At 43.0% G+C, this 21,522-nt stretch overlaps 1 protein-coding gene across 4 annotated transcripts in view; it reads right to left on the reverse strand.

Annotated features, from left to right (window-relative positions):
• mob2a (MOB kinase activator 2a) overlaps nucleotides 1-21,522 on the reverse strand; it is a 96,524-nt gene that overhangs the window by 16,588 nt on the left and 58,414 nt on the right. The window contains exon 1 of one of the 4 annotated variants that reach the window (XM_041849743.2): nucleotides 6,429-6,648. The exons of the other annotated variants lie outside the window; for them this stretch is intronic. Coding sequence (XP_041705677.1) covers nucleotides 6,429-6,544 — 116 coding nt within the window. The 5' untranslated portion in view covers nucleotides 6,545-6,648. Of the gene's footprint in view, nucleotides 1-6,428; nucleotides 6,649-21,522 lie in introns of those variants that run through there. 4 annotated transcript variants of the gene reach the window in all.

Here is a 21,522-nt window from a genome sequence, read left to right on the forward strand (position 1 = left end):
TGCCAGAAGGCTGCCTCTCCTTAGTGGGTTGTCTATTTTAGTCTTGAACACTGCTCATTCAGCAGCCACACAGCCTTTTTCTTACAGGCCTACGAGACTAGTCGACTCCTGATGAGGCGGATTGGGAACTGCACTCACTGCGCGAACACTGTTTGCACAGTTCAGAGGTGCACAGTGGTAGATAAACCTATGGATTTTCTGGACTTGAAGAGTGATATTCACAGGCACTGAATGGTCCACTTCTGAAACGACCCACAGAAGTTGCCAGAAACACAAACACACTCACTCTGTCCTCCTCTTCCTGAGTTCATGTCACAGTGTGACCACTTCTTTGAGGTGAGGGGAGAAAGGTCCTATTTTACCATGCTACACCAGTCTTCCCATGCACCAGTGGGCTCGTTTTCCTTGCCTAATTTAAAGGCTGGGACACTGCAGATTACACTCCTAGCTAATTATTAATGACAAGCTCTGCCTCTTCTCTTCCACCTCTATTTCCCTCTTTATTCTCCCTCTTCTCTTCCCCCTCTATTTCCCTCTTTATTCTCCCTCTCCTCTTCCCTTTTACATCGTTCATTGTCTTTCATGTAGACCTGTCTTCACCCCTCTACCCCCCTCTGAGACTCTTCCTCTCTGTGACAGACTCACCTGTCCAGGGTCAAGAGCCAGAGGCCTTACACTGCCCTCTAACCTCTCATCGTTCTCTGCCCTCTAACCTCTCATCTTTCTCTGCCCTCTAACCTCTTTCATCTTTCTCTGCCCTCTAACCTTTCTCTGCCCTCTAACCTCTTTCATCTTTCTCTGCCCTCTAACCTTTCTCTGCCCTCTAACCTCTCATCTTTCTCTGCCCTCTCATCTTTCTCTGCCCTCTAACCTCTTTCATCTTTCTCTGCCCTCTAACCTCTCATCTTTCTCTGCCCATCTTTTTTCCCCCTTTTGAAAACATTCTGTATCACTAAGCCACTTCCTATCTCGCCTTTTCCCTAATTTCCTCAATTTCCAAACCCCGCCTCATTCCCACATCTGTGTGGTACAAGGAGGTACATTCTGGAGCCATTAGCTTATTTTAGGATAAAGAAAACTTCCTTTTTGCACGCACCCCTCCCCTGATACACACATAGGGCCATGCCTGCTCTTGGTAAAGTTCTCCCAGGCAGTCTTTACCATAAAAGGCATTGTATGCCTCATGCTCACCAGGCTAGGCCAGGCTAGACCAGAGGCCAGGGCCAGACACAGGTCTCTGGGCTGGGAATGGACAGGAAGTTGGTACCGCCTCGTAATAGGAGGAAACCGTGCATGCCATAGACTTTGTTGTCACGCTCACCAGCTGGGTGTCTTAAGACTGGGACTCGAATGATAGTGTTCAGGGACCTCTGTAGCTCAACTGGTAGAGCACGGCGCTTGAAACGCCAAGGTAGTGGGTTCGAGCCCCGGGACCACCCATACACAAAAATGTATGCACGCATGACTGTAAGTCGCTTTGGATAAAAGCGTCTGCTAAATGGCATATTATCTTTATTATTATCTAGCACACAGTAATGGGTTATTCAATAAGACTACTTGAAGTGTGTGTGTGTCAAGGTTTTTGTGAAGTCTCAGGATGATTTCTGGAGGAGAAACAGATGAGACCGAACACACAGGGCCTGTCTTAATCTGGGAGGAATGCAGAGTGTGTGTCCTTAATCCGGTTTTTAATTCAATAACCAAATACACCAACTCAGATCTGATTGAAGGTCTTTGTAGGGGCCTGGAAGTTGTGGGTTCAATAGCTGCATGGCTGACTGACTGGATCTCACAGCTGTTGGCTCTGTCAATTACCCTCACTCTCTCCTTCTATCCCTCTCTCTATAAGTCCCTCTCATTGCCTGACAAGCTGGACAGCTGTCACCATCCTAGTCCCGCAGCAACGCTCAAGAACTGACCAGGGACCAGCCCTGTCTGCTGGTTTGTGTGTCTCTTTCACATTTCTAATCTACAGCCCTCTAGTCCTCGGGACAGTTAGTCAGACCATAGAGCAGGGGGGTCCAATCTGGCCCACGAGGGGTTTGATTTAAAAAAAAAAATATATATATATATATATATATATATACACACACACACACACGGGGGGCCAGTATGAAAATGTATGCACTCACTAACTGTAAGTCGCTCTGGATAAGAGCATCTGCTAAATGACAAAACATTTAAAATAAATACATACACACACACACACACACACACACACACACACACACACACACACACACACACACACACACACACACACACACACACACACACACACACACACACACACACACACACACACACACACACACACACACACTACCGGTCAAAATATTTAGAACACCTACTCATTCAAGGGTTGTCTTTATTTTTTAAACTATTTTCTATATTGTAGAATAATAGTGAAGACATCAAAACTATTAATTAACACATATGGAATCATGTAGTAACCAAAAAAACTGTTAAACAAATCAAAATATATTTTCTATTTGAGATTCTTCAAATAGCCACCCTTTGCCTTGATGACAGCTTTGCACACTCTTGGAATTCTCTCAAACAGCTTCATGAGGTAGTCACCTGGAATGCATTTCCCCGTGTAGCTCAGTTGGTAGAGCATGGCGCTTGCAATGCCAGGGTTGTGGGTTCCATTCCCACGGGGGGCCAGTATGAAAAAAAAAATTATGCACTCACTAACTAAGTCGCTCTGGATAAGAGCGTCTGCTAAATGACTAAAATGTAAAAATTTATTAAAATGTGTGCCTTCTTAAAAGTTAATTTGTGGAATTTCTTTCCTTCTTAATGCGTTTGAGCCAATCACTTGTGTTACCTCTAGTTTGAGAAACAGACGCCTCACAGGTCCTCAACTGGCAGCTTCATTAAATAGTACCCGCAAAACACCAGTCTCAACGTCAACAGTGAAGAGGCGACTCCGGAATGCTGACCTTCTAGGCAGAGTTGCAAAGAAAAAGCCATATCTCAGACTGCCCATCTTAATATTTTCTTTTTATTGGCCAGTCTGAAATATGGCTTTTTACATTTACATTTACGTCATTTAGCAGACGCTCTTATCCAGAGCGACTTACAAATTTTTCTTTGCAACTCTGCCAAGAAGGTCAGCATTCCGGAGTCGCCTCTTCACTGTTGACATTGAGACTGGTGTTTTGCGGGTACTATTTAATGAAGCTGCCAGTTGAGGCAAAACTGAAACCGGCAACCTCAAAAAGCCCCGCTTTGTGTAACACTGCATGTATACGTTGTGCTGTTGTAATGTTTTACATAGAGAATGAAAGACCATAAACTCATTTATATCTAAAACACCTCTAAATATGCAATGTTTGATTAAAACGGAGGCTTTAATTATTTACAGTGGTTGAGGAGGCGTATCACATTGCTCTCATTCTTGTTCAGTCTTGCTGGGGAGACCTGTCGTGCAGTCGCTGAGTGCTGGAAGCCAAGTAAAGCTTAGGGGGTTTTGCCACATAGGCTACCTCTGACTAGTGAATTGCTGCTAACCCGGAACTGGAGTCAAATAAGCCTGTAATAATTACAGCTAAACACAGACAGCAATTTCCTTTTTAAACTCTGAGCTGTGAAGAATATTGCAACGAGAAAACAGTATGATTAGGCTTATGCAAGTAGAACTTTGCAGTGGGAAAGTTGACAGCCCATTTGAGTTTCTAAAAGTATCTAGATGTTCAGTGCCAGCCTTAATAAAACTGTCTGCAACGTGGTCTCAGAGCATTTCGTATTATCCTGTACGTAAATTCAAGCCACTCCATACAGTATGATATGTTACGTTTCGTATGTATTAATTTGTGGATGTCCAGCATCCATTTCGTAAGATACACTTACAGCTGACCAGGGCAGCTCTAGCAGGGCAGAAATTTGACGAACTGACTTGTTGGAAAGGTGGCATCCTATGACAGTGCCACGTTGAAAGTCACTGACCTCTTCAGTAAGGCCATTCTAGTGCCAATATTTGTCATTGGAGATTGCATGTCTGTGTGCTGGATTTTATACACCTGTCAGCAACAGGTGTGGCTGAAATAGCCGAATCCACAAATTTGAAGGGGTGTACACATACCATGTAGTGTATTATGAATTTGCAAAACATATGATATGTTACAAATTCCAATTTGTTGTGGCTAACGTTAGCTAGGTGGCTAACGCTAACGTTAGCTAGGCTAGGGGTTAGGTTAAAAGGTTAGGGTTAGCTAACATGCTAAGTAGTTGCAAAATAGCTCAAAAGTAGTAAGTACACTGAACAAAAATATGAACGCAACATACAACAATTTCAAAGATTTTAGTGAGTTACAGTTCATATAAGGAAATCAGTCAATTGAAATAGATTAATTAGGCCCTAATCTATGGATTTCACATGACTGGGAATACAGATATGCATCTGTTGGTCAAAGATACGTTTAAAAAAAAGAATTGGCCGGGAACTGGAACACGCTGTTGTACAAGTCGATCCAGAGCATCCCAAACATGCTCAATGGGTGACATGTCTCCTGAGTGGCGCAGTGGTCTAAGGCACTGCATCGCAGTGCTAACTGTGCCACTAGAGATCCTGGTTCGAATCCAGGCTCTGTCGCAGCCGGCCGCGACCGGGAGACTCATGGGCGGCGCACAATTGGCCCAGCGTTGTCCAGGGTAGGGGAGGGAATGGCCGGCAGGGATGTAGCTCAGTTGATAGAGCATGGCGTTTGCAATGCCAGGGTTGTGGGTTTGATTCCCACGGGGGGCCAGTATAAAAAAAATATGTATTCACTAACTGTAAGTCGCTCTGGATAAGAGCGTCTGCTAAATGACTAAAATGTAAATGTAAAAATGTAATGTCTGGTGGGTATGCAGACCATGGAACAACATTTTCAGCTTCCAGCAATTGTGTACAGATCCCTGCGACATGGGGCTGTGCATTATCATGTTGAAATATGAGGTGATGGCGGCGGATGAATGGTAAGACAATGGGCCTCAGGATCTCGAAACGGTATCTCTGTGCATTCAAATTGCCATAGATAAAATGCTGTTGTGTTCATTGTCTTTAGCTTATGCCTGCACATACCATAACCCCACCGCCACCATGGGGCACTCTGTTCACAACGTTGACATCAGCAAACCGCCTGCCATTTGCCCGGTACAGTTGAAACCGTGATTCATCCATGAAGAGCTGCAGTTGTGAGGCCAGGGACATACTGTAAAATTCTCTAAAACAACGTTGGAGGCGGCTTATAGTAGAATAATTAACATTAAATTATCTGGCAACAGCTCTGGTGGACATTCCTGTAGTCAGCATGCCAATTGCACACTCCCTAAAAACTTGGCATTGTATTGTGACAAAACTGCACATTTTATAGTGGCCTTTTACTGTCCCCAGCACAGGCTGCACCTGTGTATTGATGTTGCTGTTTAATCAGCTTCTTGATATGCCACACCTGTCAGGTGGATGGATTATCTTGGCAAAGGAGAAATGCTCACTAACAGGGATGTGAACAAATTTGTGCAACTAATTAGAAAGAAATACGCTTTTTGTGCATATGGAAAATATCTGGGATCTTTTATTTCAGCTCATGAAAAATGGGACCAACACTTTACATGTTTTATATATTTTAATTCAGTGTAGTTGCAAAATTGCTAATTAGTTAAAATGCTACAGTTCTCCATAATGAGATTCGAACACGCAACCTTTGGTTTGCTAGACGTTTGCATTTTACGCCGACCAACCACCCTCCTTTCTTTTCTTAAGTAACCTTATATCTTATTTAACAATACCAAATGTAAAATAATTGAATTGTTCGTGTTTACGTTTACTATGCTACGTCTAATCTATGAGACCAGTCTGTAAAACTACATGTTCGCGCATCCAACATCTGCTGCCACGGCATCAATCCAAGAACTGATTCAGAGACGAACGTTTACCGATTTGAAAATGACAGTATTGGCTACCTACTTGCATTTTAGCGATTTTGGTCGTCACACACACCATGATTTCAAAACGACAGTATTGGCTACCTACTCGCATTTTAGCGATTTTGGTCGTCAAACACACCATGGATAGATACACTGTTGCTGCTACTACTACGGAATCGTGTCATGTGAGAGTCGATAGCCTACTTTGCTCATAGTTTATCCAAAACTGTACTCCAACGTTTTAGACATCGGAAATAAATCTAAAACGTCAATACGTATATGCTTAGCAGATGAAACCGGTTATTTTACAACAAAATTATATATCCCAAACCAGACAGTGAATGTTCCTTTTGCTGTCCCATGGAAAGTTCCACTGTAAACCATGCATGCTGCTGTGATGCGGACCGTCGCGAGCCCACAGCTGCCTTCTCTTCACATTAAAGAGAAGGCTCGCAACGAGTATGATGAATATAAACCATTTAAACCTGACGAAGTCTAAAATATTGTTATTTTACCTTAAAACTTTGCCCACCGCCTGAAGGACCATTTTACAACTTAATCCGCTTTTTGCGTTCCTCTGTGAGTGCATATCCGTATTGTCGCCTGAAATAGGACAGCAATCTCCGACCATAGTTGAATGGAAAAACTTTTCAAAACTTCTCTGTCCACACCGTCGCTTTCGGATGAGGCTCCAAAATTAAACACTTCAACTTTTACTGTACATAAGAACTTAAGAAAAACGTATTTGTGGCTTTCGCAACGGCCGCCCCCCTTCTCCACTTGCAGCCAATCGGTGGAGCGGAGAGACCTCGAGGTGAGAAAAAATAACCCCCACAATACGTACGTCACAGCCATGTAGATGTAGACGTGATCCATGATTGTCACTAGTTACCACAGCCACAAAGTCAAAATAGTCTATATCGTAAACATTTATACATCTTTTTTTAAATAATCATACTATTGGTAATAATTATATTGATCTTGGTCTTAATTTAAGGTTGGGTTTAAAATCAGAGTTTAAGAAGATAAATTGTAGAAATAGGCTGGGGTTTAGCCCTTAATTATGAATTTGTGACTGTGGTAACTAGTGACGACGTGACCCCTGCGCTTCCTTAAAGTTTTGTGCAAAGTAGCAAGTAGCAAGCGCCAGCTAGACTGAAGCAGGCTACATAGTACATGATTCTGTGCTACAAAGTAGCCATAAGAGTTACAAAAGTAACTGTAGTTAAAGATCACACGGTGCTATGAATAGACTAAACCATCTACTAGGTTAGTTGTAACTTTTTTTTTTTTTTTTTAACCTTTATTTAACCAGGTAAACCAGTTGAGAACAAGTTCTCATTTACAACTGCGACCTGGCCAAGATAAAGCAAAGCAGTGCGATTAAAAACAACAACACAGAGTTACATATGGGGGTAAAACAAAACATAAAGTTAAAAAATACAACAGAAAATATATATACAGTGTGTGCAAAAGTAGCAAGTTATGGCGGTAAGGCAATAAATAGGCTATAGTGCAAAATAATTACAATTAGTATTAACACTGGAATGATAGATGTGCAAGAGATTGTGCAAATAGAGATACTGGGGTGCAAATGAGCAAAATAAATAACAATATAGGGATGAGGTAGTTGGGTGGGCTAATTTCAGATGGGCTGTGTACAGGTGGAGTGATCGGTAAGGTGCTCTGACAACTGATGCTTAAAGTTAATATATAGCAGTAATAACTATGGAGTTGTTGCTGTACTGTAACAACTTTAAAACCGAACACTAGGCTACATACTGTAAACACAAAGATAAATGGTATCATCAAATTAAACAGAAGTATGCTAATATTTTTCTGCCTGAGGTTATCCCTATTAGGCAATATCTCCCACCTCTGGATAAAAACAATTCCTAAAATTAAATCTTCAACAATTAATCCACAATTAGATGGCAGCCGTGACCTCGATTTAAGTTCCACGGGCCTCCAGTCATCTCACTAGACCGGTTAGCTGCATTGAGCATGGGTACATGCACACAATAATACGATTATTGTGGCTAGTCAGGTTAATATAATAGTTAGTTTAAAACATTTACATGCTCTCCAAGAATAACAATTTCTCTAATAATTCTGTTTACATGACATCTGAAATCAGGCTACCTGATGGGACTTTTGATAAATGCAGAAAAACGGCAAACAAACGAACCATTCTATCACAGTGACCCATGCTATTTTTGCAAAGACTATTTGATTTGGAGTTTGGACATATAAAGTTAGTATGTGAAAACTATTTCTAAGATGCATCTTTCAGTTTTTCCGAACTTACTTCACTCACGCATAAGATTAAATACACAGCTGGAACGCCGATTAAGCTGTTTACATGTCCTAATAATTCAAAAAATTGCTCAGAAAACCAGGTGTTTTAATCGGACTATGCTTACTTCAACTTTGACCTTACGCCGGTTAAGATAACCAGAGTAAGGTGTTTACATGACTAATGCCATACTCTGCCTATTGCCATAATCAGTTTAATATCCAATTATTAGTGTGCATGTAAACATACTCAATAAGAGGTCTGACGCCAGTCATCTCACTAGACAGGTTAGCTGTCTGATTTATGTTCCACAGGCCTCCAGTCATCTCACTAGACGGGTTAGCTGTCTGATTTATGTTCCACAGGCCTCCAGTCATCTCACTAGACAGGTTAGCTGCATTGAGGCCTGAAGCCAGCAGAACGTGCTTAGTGCGTTTAATAGGCTACATGTTGAGACGGTGAGGCCACATTCTTGTGTTTGACTGAACCTCACCTGGAACTAACTATGAGGCTGGGAGACGAGCAGTAGATGGACATGTAGCGACTTGACTTTGCCACAACAGGACTGGTGGTGTTCTCTCTCAATTCTCCCCCTTCTCTGACCAGGGCCAGTATCCATAAAGTATCTCAGAGTGCTGATCTAGGATCAGGCCCCCCCCCCCCGCCCCCTGTCCATATCATATAATTCATTATGATCTAAAGCCAAAACTGATCCTAGATCAGTATTCCTACTCAGCGACGCTATATGAATATGGGCCCTAGTCTCTCCCCCCCCCCCCGTGCTCAGGCTGGACTGGTGGGGTTGCAGCTGCAGATGTGAGACAATTCCTAACAGCTGACTACTGTAGCATGGACGCTCACAAAGACACAGTAATCTGGGGGATCTCTGGAGGCCCACCTCACTCCCAGTGTGTGTGTCACAGTCTGAGTGTCTAAGGGTCGGAGTATGTCAGGGTCTTTGTGCCAATCATTGTGTGTCAGGGTTGGGATCAATTCCATTTCCACCCAGTCAATCTTTATACGTGTGTGTGTCTGCAAGAGAGCCGCTGCTTGTTTCTGTGCTGTGAGCTGCTATCTATTTGTGTGTGTTTCTGTAACTATCTGAGAGTGAGAGGGGTTGTCTGATAGGGCCCTGTACAGGTCCATCTGCACACTCAGCCAGCACAACTCCTCTTAAGGCATCATCATGCTTCGGTTCATCTGGCGCCTAGCCGAGTTCGGCTAGCTGAACGAGTGTGGTCACATACTCCCTTAAAAATACCTTTTGCTTGAAAAACGAGAAAAAAAGCATTTTTGCAGAGGAGATCTTTGGTGCAGTATTTGTCAAGTGAAAACATGCGCATTAAAACGATTGTTCTCTCGTTGAATGACAAACACTTAATTGAAAAATCCCTACTGTTGCCCAATCACCAACGAAGGGGCGTAGACTTCGTCTACCGACTTTGGCTTGCCTCGAGAAGCAACATGTGCACAAACAGCTGAAAAAACTCTTGCCAAACACCAAAACGTCATCATAATATATGCACGAACTGTTCCGAACTGTTTCGGATGGGAAGCATGCGCGTCTCCCCGTCTGGCCCCAGCACAGAGCTCACTTAGGGGGGAGAGGGGAGGGAGGCTGGGGGGTGGAGCTCTGGTGCTCCAGAGCCTCATTCTGAGTGGCTGCTGCTGTGGTGAGTAGAAAGAGAGAGAAGGGGAAGGAGAGAGGGGGAAGAGGGGCCAGGACAGGGTAGAGCCTTTTCCCAGGAGCTATTTCTTACCTCAGCCTGCCTCTGGGCTATACTGACCAGAGAGAAAGGGGTGAGAGAGGGGGAGGTAGGGAGGGGGAAGAGAGTGAAAGAGAGAGAGAGAGAGAGAGACAGTAGTGAGAGTGACACTAGGGCCATGAGTGAACAGTCCTACCTGGCTTCGGGCCCTACTTGAGGTGGTGACAAGTGGAAGTAATGGAATGGAACTTTCCATAGATAAGCTTACAACTATTAGATCAGAAGGCAGCCATTCAAGATCACTGGGCCATAGCCAGGGCCTCTATTCAGAATTAACTCCATTCAAGACAGAGGGCTTCAAAGTCAAAGACAACTTAATGAAGTACAGCAATTCGGTTGCTGGACAGTACTAATCTATTACTGTATATGAGCCGATTTGGGTGGAAATCATGCTGATAACTACAACTAATGAATTGCTGTTGTAGGTAGGCTAATATAGTTAGCACTGGTGTCCTACGTCAGGGGTTCCCAAACGTATTCACTCTGGGCCCCCTTAAAGCATTGGGAAACATCCCGCGCCCCGCCTGCTCTCGAAGGTATGCAATGACTAACATGACAAGAGGAACTGATGATGCACAACTCAATTTCGAAATTGCACCTTGTGCATTCTACTATTACAACTTTGAAGAGTAAGTTTAAAGCCGGACTGAGTTCCTCGCGCCCCACAGTTTGGGAACCACTGTCCTATGTAACTCAACCTCATATAGAGCCTTACAGGTAGAAATCAAACCACTGACTACATATCTTACCTACAGGTTGGAATCCTTCACACAAGCAAACACCATTCTTACATAGCCTAAGATTTGACGTGGGTGGAAAGTGCGGTCGGACACATTCCTCTTCTAACGGACAGAGAGATGACTATGATTCTTAGCTACTATTGACGTCACCAATGGTGCTTCTTCCCAGACAAGACATGACTCACCTCTTGACACCTGGTCTTCTCTCAGGCTATAAACATTATCTCACGTTCTCGGGCATGAACTTAATTCCACGGAAGAAACGCACATCTAGGCTAAACATTGGACTTGCATAAATCCTATTCTGTATAACAAACACTAAACATTATCTAATGTCACTGGATTGGTATAAACAATCCTTTGTTTGACATACATGATCTCCCACCATAGGACTCATATGGCCTAAATCACATTCTGAATCGTTCAGTGGGGTCTTACTCCATCATTTCATTAACAGTATATCCAAAAAGTTGGATTTTGTAAGTTGGACTTTACATGTTGTGGTGGTCATCTTCAAAGTTGTTTCCGCGGGCTGCAAAAAGCTAAAATTAGCATGACACGAGCTGTTTTAAATATAAAAATCTTGCAGTACTCCATAGGGATTTCACAAAGATTCGCTTGTTTTTGAGAGAAATCTTCAAAAAACATCAGGAATTTTGCATTAATATGAAAAGTGTATACGAAAATACTACAGGTCATGTCCCAAAATCGATATCTATCTTATTACATCCACAGTTGAAGTCGGAAGTTTACATACACCTTAGCCAAATATATTTAAACTCAGTTTTCACAATTCCTGACATTTAATCCTAGTTAAAATTCCCTGTCGTAGGTCAGTTAGGATCAACACTTTATTTTAAGAATGTGAAATGTCAGAATAATAGTAGAAAGAATGATTTATTTAAGCTTTTATTTCTTTCATCACATTCCCAGTGGGTCAGAAGTTTACATACACACAATTAGTATTTGGTAGCATTGCCTTTAAATTGTTTAACTTGGGTCAAATGTTTCGGATAGCCATCCACAAGCTTCCCACAATAAGTTGGGTGAATTTTGGCCCATTCCTCCTGACAGAGCTGGTGTAACTGAGTCAGGTTTGTAGGCCTCCTTGCTTGCACACGCTTTTTCAGTTCTGCCCACAAAATGTTCTATAGGATTGAGGTCAGGGCTTTGTGATGGCCACTCCAATACCTTGACTTTGTTGTCCTTAAGCCATTTTGCCACAACTTTGGAAGTATGCTTGGGGTCATTTGTCCATTTGAAAGACCCATTTGCGACCAAGCTTTAACTTCCTGACTGATGTCTTGAGATGTTACTTCAATATGTCCATATAATATTTTCCTTCCTCATGATGCCATCTATTTTGTGAAGTGCACCAGTCCCTCCTGCAGCAAAGCACCCCCACAGCATGATGCTGCCACCCCCGGCTTCACGGTTGGAATGGTGTTCTTCGGCTTGCAAGCAACCCCCTTTTTCCTCCAAACATAACGATGGTCATTATGGGCAAACAGTTATATTTTTGTTTCATCAGACCAGAGGACATTTCTCCAAAAAGTACGATCTTTGTCCCCATGTGCAGTTGCAAACCGTAGTCTGGCTTTTTTATGGCGGTTTTGGAGCAGTGGCTTCTTCATTTTACATTACATTTTAGTCATTTAGCAGACACTCTTATCCATTATTTTATTTTTCATACTGGCCCCCCGTGGGAATTGAACCCACAACCCTGGCGTTGCAAACCAACTGAGCTACATCCCTGCCGGCCATTCCCTCCCCTACCCTGGACGACACAGGGCCAATTATGCGCCGCCCCATGGGTCTCCCGGTCGCGGCCGGCTACGACAGAGCCTGGATTCGAACCAGGATCTCTAGTGGCACAGCTAGATGCAGTGCCTTAGACCACTGCGCCACTCGCTGAGCGGCCTTTCAGGTTATGTCGATATAGAACTTGCTTTACTGTGGATATAGATACTTTTGTACGTGATTCCTCCAGCATCTTCACAGGGTCCTTTGCTGTTGTTCTGGGATTGATTTGCACTTTTCGCACCAAAGTACGTTCATCTCTAGGAGACAGAACGCGTCTCCTTCCTGAGCGGTATGACAGCTGTGTGGTCCCATGGTGTTTATACTTGCATACTATTGTTTGTACAGATGAACGCGGTACCTTCAGGCGTTTGGAAATTGCTCCCAAGGATAAACCAGACTTGTGGAGGTCTACAATTTGTTTTCTGAGGTCTTGGCTGATTTCTTTTGATTTTCCCATGATGTAGCAAAGAGGCACTGAGTTTGAAGGTAGGCCTTGAAATACATCCACAGGTACACCTTCAATTGACTCAAATGATGTCAATTAGCCCATCAGAAACTTCTAAAGCCATGACATCATTTTATGGAATTTCCAAGCTGTTTAAAGGCACAGTGAACTTACTGTTTGTAAACTTCTGACCCACTGGAATTGTGATGCAGTGAATTATAAGTGAAATAATCTGTCTGTAAACAATTGTTGGAAAAATTACTTGTGTCACGCACAAAGTAGATGTCTTAACCGACTTGCCAAAACTATAGTTTGTTAACAAGAAATGTGTGGAGTGGTTGAAAAACAAGTTTTAATGACTCCAACCTAAGTGTATGTAAACTTCAGACTTCAACTGTATATTGTTTTATGTCCTGCGGATTTTAGAAGATGAGTTCAATCGTAAAGTGAGCCTGTCAAGTAGCCTTTATTCTCGCACAGCATCCAGCCTAGCCGACGCCATGCTGATGAAGGAGAGAGGGCAACAGAGTGCTGACTAATGAAGGAGAGAGAGTGCAACAGAGTTCTGACTGATGAAGGAGAGAGAGTGCAACAGAGTTCTGACTGATGAAGGAGAGAGGGGGCAACAGAGTTCTGACTGATGAAGGAGAGAGAGGGCAACAGAGTTCTGACTGATGAAGGAGAGAGTGTAACAGAGTTCTGACTGATGAAGGAGAGAGAGTAACAGAGTTCTGACTGATGAAGGAGAGTGTAACAGAGTTCTGACTGATGAACGAGAGAGATTGCAACAGAGTTCTGACTGATGAAGGAGAGAGGGTGCAACAGAGTTCTGACTGATGAAGGAGAGAGAGGGCAACAGAGTTCTGACTGATGAAGGAGAGAGAGGGCAACAGAGTTCTGACTCATAAAGGAGAGAGTGCAACAGGGTTCTGACTGATGAAGGAGAGAGGGGGCAACACAGTTCTGACTGATGAAGGAGAGAGAGGGCAACAGAGTTCTGACTCATAAAGGAGAGAGTGCAACAGAGTTCTGACTCATAAAGGAGAGAGAGTGCAACAGAGTTCTGACTGATGAAGGAGGGAGAGTGCAACAGAGTTCTGACTGATGAAGGAGAGAGAGTAACAGAGTTCTGACTGATGAAGGAGAGAGTGTAACAGAGTTCTGACTGATGAAGGAGAGCGTGTAACAGAGTTCTGACTGATGAAGGAGAGAGTGTAACATAGTTCTGACTGATGAAGGAGAGAGAGTGCAACGACAAGATGGAGCCGGAGTAGATGAGAACTACCAGACCTTCCTCCGTCCGTTTCAATCTCCATAGCTACAGTTTGTATTAACTGGATCAGATCAGGTGGAACGGGATGGGAGGATGACGGGTTAGAGGACGGGAAGGAGTGGAGGAAGGAGGAGAGGAAGGAGTGGAGGAAGGAGGAGAGGAAGGAGGAGAGGAGGGAGAAGAGGAAGGAGGAGAGGAGGGAATGGGATGATAAGAGGACAGGAGTGATGGTGAATGAGGATGATAAGAGGACAAGAGTGATGGTGAGTGAGGGTGAAAAGAGGACAAAGAAGAGATGGGCAGTGGATGAGGGGAAGTGAAAGGAGGAGTGAGTGAGGAACGAAAGGAGTGTGACAAGAGGATGGTTAATAAAAAACAGAGAGTGAGGGAGGAGAGAGTGAGTGGATTAAAAGAGGGGAGTGAGTGTGCAGCAGGAGCGGGGAGGTTGTCACAGCATGCCCTGGCTCAGCGTTCTGTACATTCCACAGACAGGGGAGAGAAGAGGAGGCCTCACTGTGCTGCCTCAGCCTCACTCAGCCAAAACATCCAGCCCATAACTCACCTTGCTGTCTAAGTCTCCATTTCCTCCCATGGGATCTTCTGCACCCTACTGCTTTACCTTCTCTTTTTCTTGTTCTAACCTCTTTCTCTCCATCATCACTCAGGCCTTTCTCGTCTTCCTCCACCTCTTCTCTGGGTGGAGAGGAAACAGGCCGTATTTCAGGTGAGAGGTTGGAACGAGAGCTGCACTGCAGGGTCACAAGTGGCCCCCAGGACACTGGTCTGAGGTCAGATGGTCAATTATGAGATGGTCTTGATAAGGATAAAGAAGGTTAAATAGGTGCACAATGCCGAAATCGCGCCGCCATTTCCTGGTTGCTAAAATTCTAATAGTTCGCCTAATTTCAATTTATGTGACAAAACAAGCAAGTATAGTGTAGAGAATCATTGTACCATCTAAACCGCTTTGAAATATATTTTCCATAACTCCCTACTTCCTGGTGTACAAAACTGAAAGTAAAAGACGCAAAAACAACTTAACAGGAAGCATAGAAATAGCGCACATAGAACAGATCTACCACGTCTTAGACTTGCTTTCAATGAGAATGACATATCTATCACTCACATTTCTATGTGAATTTGGTCGGGTCACCCAAAAACTATGTTGCAGCTTTAAGATGTAAGGATGGAATGTGCTGGTAGGGGAGTCAACCTTTGGAATCAGAGGGGGTCAGGGGAGTCAATCTCTGGAATGAGAGCCAAAACTAACACAGGTCAGGTTGACTGTCCGTCTGTCTCTGACATTGGCAGTTAACCCAAGGCTCCTGTTAGTTATGAGATGTTCAGTTCATGATAATGGTTGAGGTCAGGGCTCGAAAAAAAAAAATACAACTTTAATAAGTTAGGAGCACAACATGAAATTTAGGAGCAAAAGAAAATAAGATATTTTTTTTTTAATCGAATGAGATTTAGCCTATATGAATTATAGCTACTTCTGAAGCACATGTTGTGCCCTAATATGTACAATTAATATGTAACCGTGTAAATACATGTGTATTATAAAGCTAACATGGTGATACAAATACCGGTCATTGAAATTAAAAAGTCATTTGTGGAATATAAGGTTTCTACATTATGTAAAAGCACTATTTTCTTATTGAGATGCATTACATTGTTAAAGGGATACTTTGGGACTTTGGCAATGAGGCCCTTCCTACTACTTCCCCAGAGTCAGATGAACTCGTGGATACCATTCTTATGTCTCTGTGTCCAGTATGAAGGAAGTTAGAGGTAGTTTCGCGAGCCAATGCTAACTAGCGTTAGCACAATGACGAAGTATATGGTTATCTGCTAGCCTGTCTAAATAAAAGTTAAATAAAATAAAATACAATCTGGATTGGATTATTTTTAATGATATGAATTGAGTTACGTCACACATGCAGCTATTGAAGATATGTGAATATTTGCTCAATACAAAGTTACAAACAATTGATTGCAGCAGTACCGCAGAAATGGAGAAGGCAAGTGGAAGGGAGAGAAGGTAGGGAACAGTTAGTCTGGCCTATATTAAAAATCTAAATTGGCTATAAGAAAATTTGCATTTTTAGCAGTTCCTTTTGAGGACAAAAATGCTGACAGGTGCGCCACACAGGTTTGTGCCATGGGATGTTCCGAACCCATGGCACTTGGTTTATGAACAGATACACAAAACAACAATTGATTCCACAATTCAAGTTTTTCAATTTAAATTATACAAAATTCTTGCTACCAACAAAATGTTACAGTGCCTTCAGAAAGTATTCATACACATTGACTTATTCCACATTTTGTTGTGTTACAGCCTGAATTCTAAATGGATTAAATGTATTTGTTTCCTTAATCATCTTCCCGGGTCTGTAGTGACGCCTCAAGCACAGCTATGCAGTGACTTAGACCGCTGCGCCAGTCGGGAGGCACGTTAAGCTATTTTTTACTCCTGAACTTATTTAGGCTTGCCATAACAAAGGGTTTGAATACGTATTGACTCAAGACATTTCAGCTTTTCATTAATTTGTAAAGATTTCTAAAACCCATATTTCCATTTTGACATTATGGGGTATTGTGTGTAGGCCAGTGACACAATCTCAAATAAAAAATTTTTTAACTCAGGCTGTAACAACAAAATGTGGAAAAAGTAAATAGGTGTGAATACTTTCTGAAGGCACTGTGTGTGTGTGTTTGTGTGTATATACATACACTATCGGTCAAAAGTTTTAGAACACCTCATTCAAGGGGTTTTCTTTATTTGTACTATTTTCTTTTATGAAATAACACATATGGAATCATGTAGTAACCAAAAAAAGTGTTAAACAAATCAAAATAAACTAAGCAAAAAAAGAAACGTCCCTTTTTCAGGACCCTGTCTTTCAAAGATAATTCACAATAATCCAAATAACTTCACAGATCTTCATTGTAAAGGGTTTAAACACTGTTTCCCATGCTTGTTCAATTAACCATAAACAATTAATGAACATGCACCTGTGGAACGGTCGTTAAGACACTAACAGCTTACAGACGGTAGGCAATTAAGGTCACAGTTATGAAAACGTAGGACACTAAAGAGGCCTTTACACTGACTCTGAAAAACACCAAAAGAAAGATGCCCAGGCTCCCTGCTCATCTGCGTGAACGTGCCTTAGGCATGCTGCAGGGAGGCATGAGGACTGCAGATGTGGCCAGGGCAATAAATTGCAATGTCTGTACTGTGAGACGCCTAAGACAGCGCTACAGGGAGACAGGACGGACAGCTGATCGTCCTCGCAGTGGCAGACCACGTGTAACAACACCTGCACAGGATCGGTACATCAGAACATCACACCTGCGGGACAAGTACAGGATGGCAACAACAACTGCCCGAGTTACACCAGGAAAGCACAATCCCTCCATCAGTGCTCAGACTGTCCGCAATAGGCTGAGAGAGGCTGGACTGAGGGCTTGTAGGCCTGTTGTAAGGCAGGTCCTCACCAGACATCACCGGCAACAACGTCGCCTATGGGCACAAACCCACTGTCGCTGGACCAGACAGGACTGGCAAAAAGTGCACTTCACTGACGAGTCACGCTTTTGTCTCACCAGGGATGATGGTCGGATTCGCGTTTATCGTCGAAGGAATAAGCGTTCCACCGAGGCTAGTACTCTGAAGCGGGATCGATTTGGAGGTGAATGGTCCATCATGGTCTGGGGCGGTGTGTCACAGCATCATCGGACTGAGCTTGTTGTCATAGCAGGCAATCTCAATGCTGTGCGTTACAGGGAAGACATCCTCCTCCCTCATGTGGTACCCTTCCTGCAGGCTCATCCTGACATGACCCTCAAGCATGACAATGCCACCAGCCATACTGCTCGTTCTGTGCGTGATTTCCTGCAAGACAGGAATGTCAGTGTTCTGCCATGGCCAGCGAAGAGCCCGGATCTCAATCCCATTGAGCACGTCTGGGACCTGTTGGATCAGAGGGTGAGGGCTAGGGCCATTCCCCACCAGAAATGTCAGGGAACTTGCAGGTGCCGTGGTGGAAGAGTGGGGTAACATCTCACAGCAAGAACTGGCAAATCTGGTGCAGTCCATGAGGAGGAGATGCACTGCAGTACTTAATGCAGCTGGTGGCCACACCAGATACTGACTGTTACTGTTACTTTTGTTACTGTTACTTTTTACATTATTCAATTTCTGTTAGTAACATGTCTGTGGAACTTGTTCAGTTTATGTCTCAGTTGTTGAATCTTGTTATGTTCACACAAATATTTTTGCTGAAAATAAACGCAGTTGACAGTGAGAGGACGTTTCTTTTTTTTCTGAGATTATACTTTAGATTATTCAAAGTTGCCACCCTTTGCCTTGATGACAGCTTTGCACACTCTTGGCATTCTCTCCAGCTTCTCCTGGTATGCTTTTCCGACAGTCTTGAATGAGTTCCCAATATGCTGAGCACTTGTTGGCTGCTTTTCCTTCACTCTGCGATCCAACTCATCCCAAACCATCTCAATTGGGTTGAGGTCGGGTGATTGTGAAGGCCAGGTCATCTGATGCAGCCCTCCATCACTCTCCTTCTTTGTCAAATAGCCCTTACACATCCTGTAGGTGTGTTTTGGGTCATTGTCCTGTTGAAAAACAAATTATAGTCCCACTAAGCCCAAACCAGATGGGATGGGGTATGGCTGCAGAATGCTGTGGTAGCCATGTTGGTTAAGTGTGCCTTGAATTCGAAATTAAATCACCACTGTCAACAGCAAAAGCACCACTTACATTTACATTTTAGTCATTTAGCAGACGCTCTTATCCAGAGCGACTTACAGTTAGTGCATACATTATATATTTTCCCCCCTGTGGGAATCGAACCCACAACCCTGGCGTTGCAAACGCCATGCTCTATCAACTGAGCTACATCCCTGCTGGCCATTCCCTCCCCTACCCTGGACGACGCTGGGCCAATTGCGCGCCACCTCCTCCATGTTTCACGGTGGGAACTACACATGCGGAGACAATCCGTTCACATACTCTATCTCATAAAGGACAGATTTCCACCGGTCTACTGTCCATTGCTCGTGTTTCTTGGCCCAAGCAAGTCTCTTCTTATTGGTGTCCTTTAGTAGTGATTCACGCAGTCTCCTCTGAACAGTTGATGTTGAGATGTGTCTGTTAATTGAACTCTGTGAAGCATTTATTTGGGCTGCAATTTCTGAGGCTGGTAACTCTAACGAACTTATCCTCTGCAGCAGAGGTAACTCTGGGTCTTCCTTTCCTGTGGCGGTCCTCATGAGAGCCTGTTTCATCATAGCGCTTGATGGTTTTTGAGACTGCACTTGAAGAAACTTTCAAAGTTCTTGAAATTTTCCAGATTGACTGACCTTCATGTCTTTTTTCTTTGCTTATTTGAGCAGTTCTTACCTTAATATGGACTTGGTCTTTTACCAAATAGGGCTATCTTCTGTATACCACCCCTACCTTGTCACAACACAACTGATTGGCTCAAACGCATTAAGGAGGAAAGAAATTCCTCAAATTAACTTCTAAATAATTTAAATTAAACACCTGTTAACTGAAATGCATTCCAAGTGACTACCTCATGAAGCTGGTTGAGAGAATTCCAAGTGTGCAAAACTGTCATCAAGGCAAAGGGTGGCTACTTTGAAGAATCTCAAATATAAAAAATATTTCATTTGTTTAACACTTTTCTGGTTACTACATGATTACATATGTGTTATTTCATAGTTTAGATGTCTTCACTATTATTCTACAATGTAGAAAATAGTAAAAATAAAGAAAAACCTTTGAATAAGTAGGTGTGTCCAAACCTTTGACTGGAACTGCGCGATAAGGACCTTGTGAAGATGATGGAGGAAACAGGTACAAAAGTATCTATATCCACAGTAAAACGAGTCCTATATTTTACATTTTAGTCATTTAGCAGATACTCTTATCCAGAGCGACTTACAGGAGCAATTAGGGTTAAGTGCCTTGTTCAAGGGCACAGACAGATTTTTCACCTAGTCGGCTCGGGGATTAGAACCAGCGACCTTTCGGTTACTGGCACAACGCTCTTAACCACTAAGCTACCTGCAGCCCAGCAAGGAAGAAGCCACTGCTCCAAAACCACCATAAAAAAGCCAGACTACGGTTTGCAACTGCACATGGGGACAAAGATCGTACTTTTTGGAGAAATGTCCTCTGGTCTGATGAAACAAAAATAGAACTGTTTGGCCATAATGACCATCGTTATGTTTGGAGGAAAAAGGGGGAACTTGCAAGCCGAAGAACACCATCCCAACCGTGAAGCACGGGGGTGGCAGCATCATGCTGTGGGGGTGCTTTGCTGCAGGAGGGACTGGTGCACTTCACAAAATAGATGGCATCATGAGGAAGGAATATGATGTGGATATATTGAAGCAACATCTCAAGACATCAGTCAGGAAGTTAAAGCTTGGTCGCAAATGGGGTCTTCCAAATTGATAATGACCCCAAGCATACTTCCAAAGTTGTGGCAAAATGGCTTAAGGACAACAAAGTCAAGGTATTGGAGTGGCCAGCACAAAGCCCTGACCTCAATCCTATAGAAAATGTGTGGGCAGAACTGAAAAAGGGTGTGCGAGCAAGTAGGCCTACAAACCTGACTCAGTTACACCAGCTCTGTCAGGAGGAATGGGCCAAAATTCACCCAACTTATTGTGGGAAGCTTGTGGAAGGCTACCCGAAACGTTTGACCCAAGTTAAACAATTTAAAGGCAATGCTACCAAATACTAATTGAATGTATGTAAACTTCTGACGCACTGGGATTGTGATGAAAGAAATAAAAGCTAAAATAAATCATTCTCTCTACTATTATTCTGACATTTCACATTCTTAAAATAAAGTGGTGTTCCTAACAGACCTAAGACAGGGAATCTTTACTAGGATTAAATGTCAGGAATTGTGAAAAACTGAGTTTAAATGTATTTGGCTAAGGTGTATGTAAACTTCCGACTTCAACTGTACATACAGTGGGGAGAACAAGTATTTGATACACTGCCGATTTTGCAGGTTTTCCTACTTACAAAGCATGTAGAGGTCTGTAATTTTTATCATAGGTACACTTCAACTGTGAGAGACAGAATCTAAAACCAAAATCCAGAAAATCAGATTGTATGATTTTTAAGTAATCAATTTGCATTTTATTGCATGACAATAAAGACCCCTTGACCTTCTTCCACATTTTGTTACGTTATTCTCAAATGGATTGAATAAACGTTTTTCCTCGTCAATCTACACACA

Source organism: Coregonus clupeaformis, chromosome 26, assembly GCF_020615455.1.
Source record: "Coregonus clupeaformis isolate EN_2021a chromosome 26, ASM2061545v1, whole genome shotgun sequence".
NCBI lineage: Eukaryota > Metazoa > Chordata > Actinopteri > Salmoniformes > Salmonidae > Coregonus > Coregonus clupeaformis.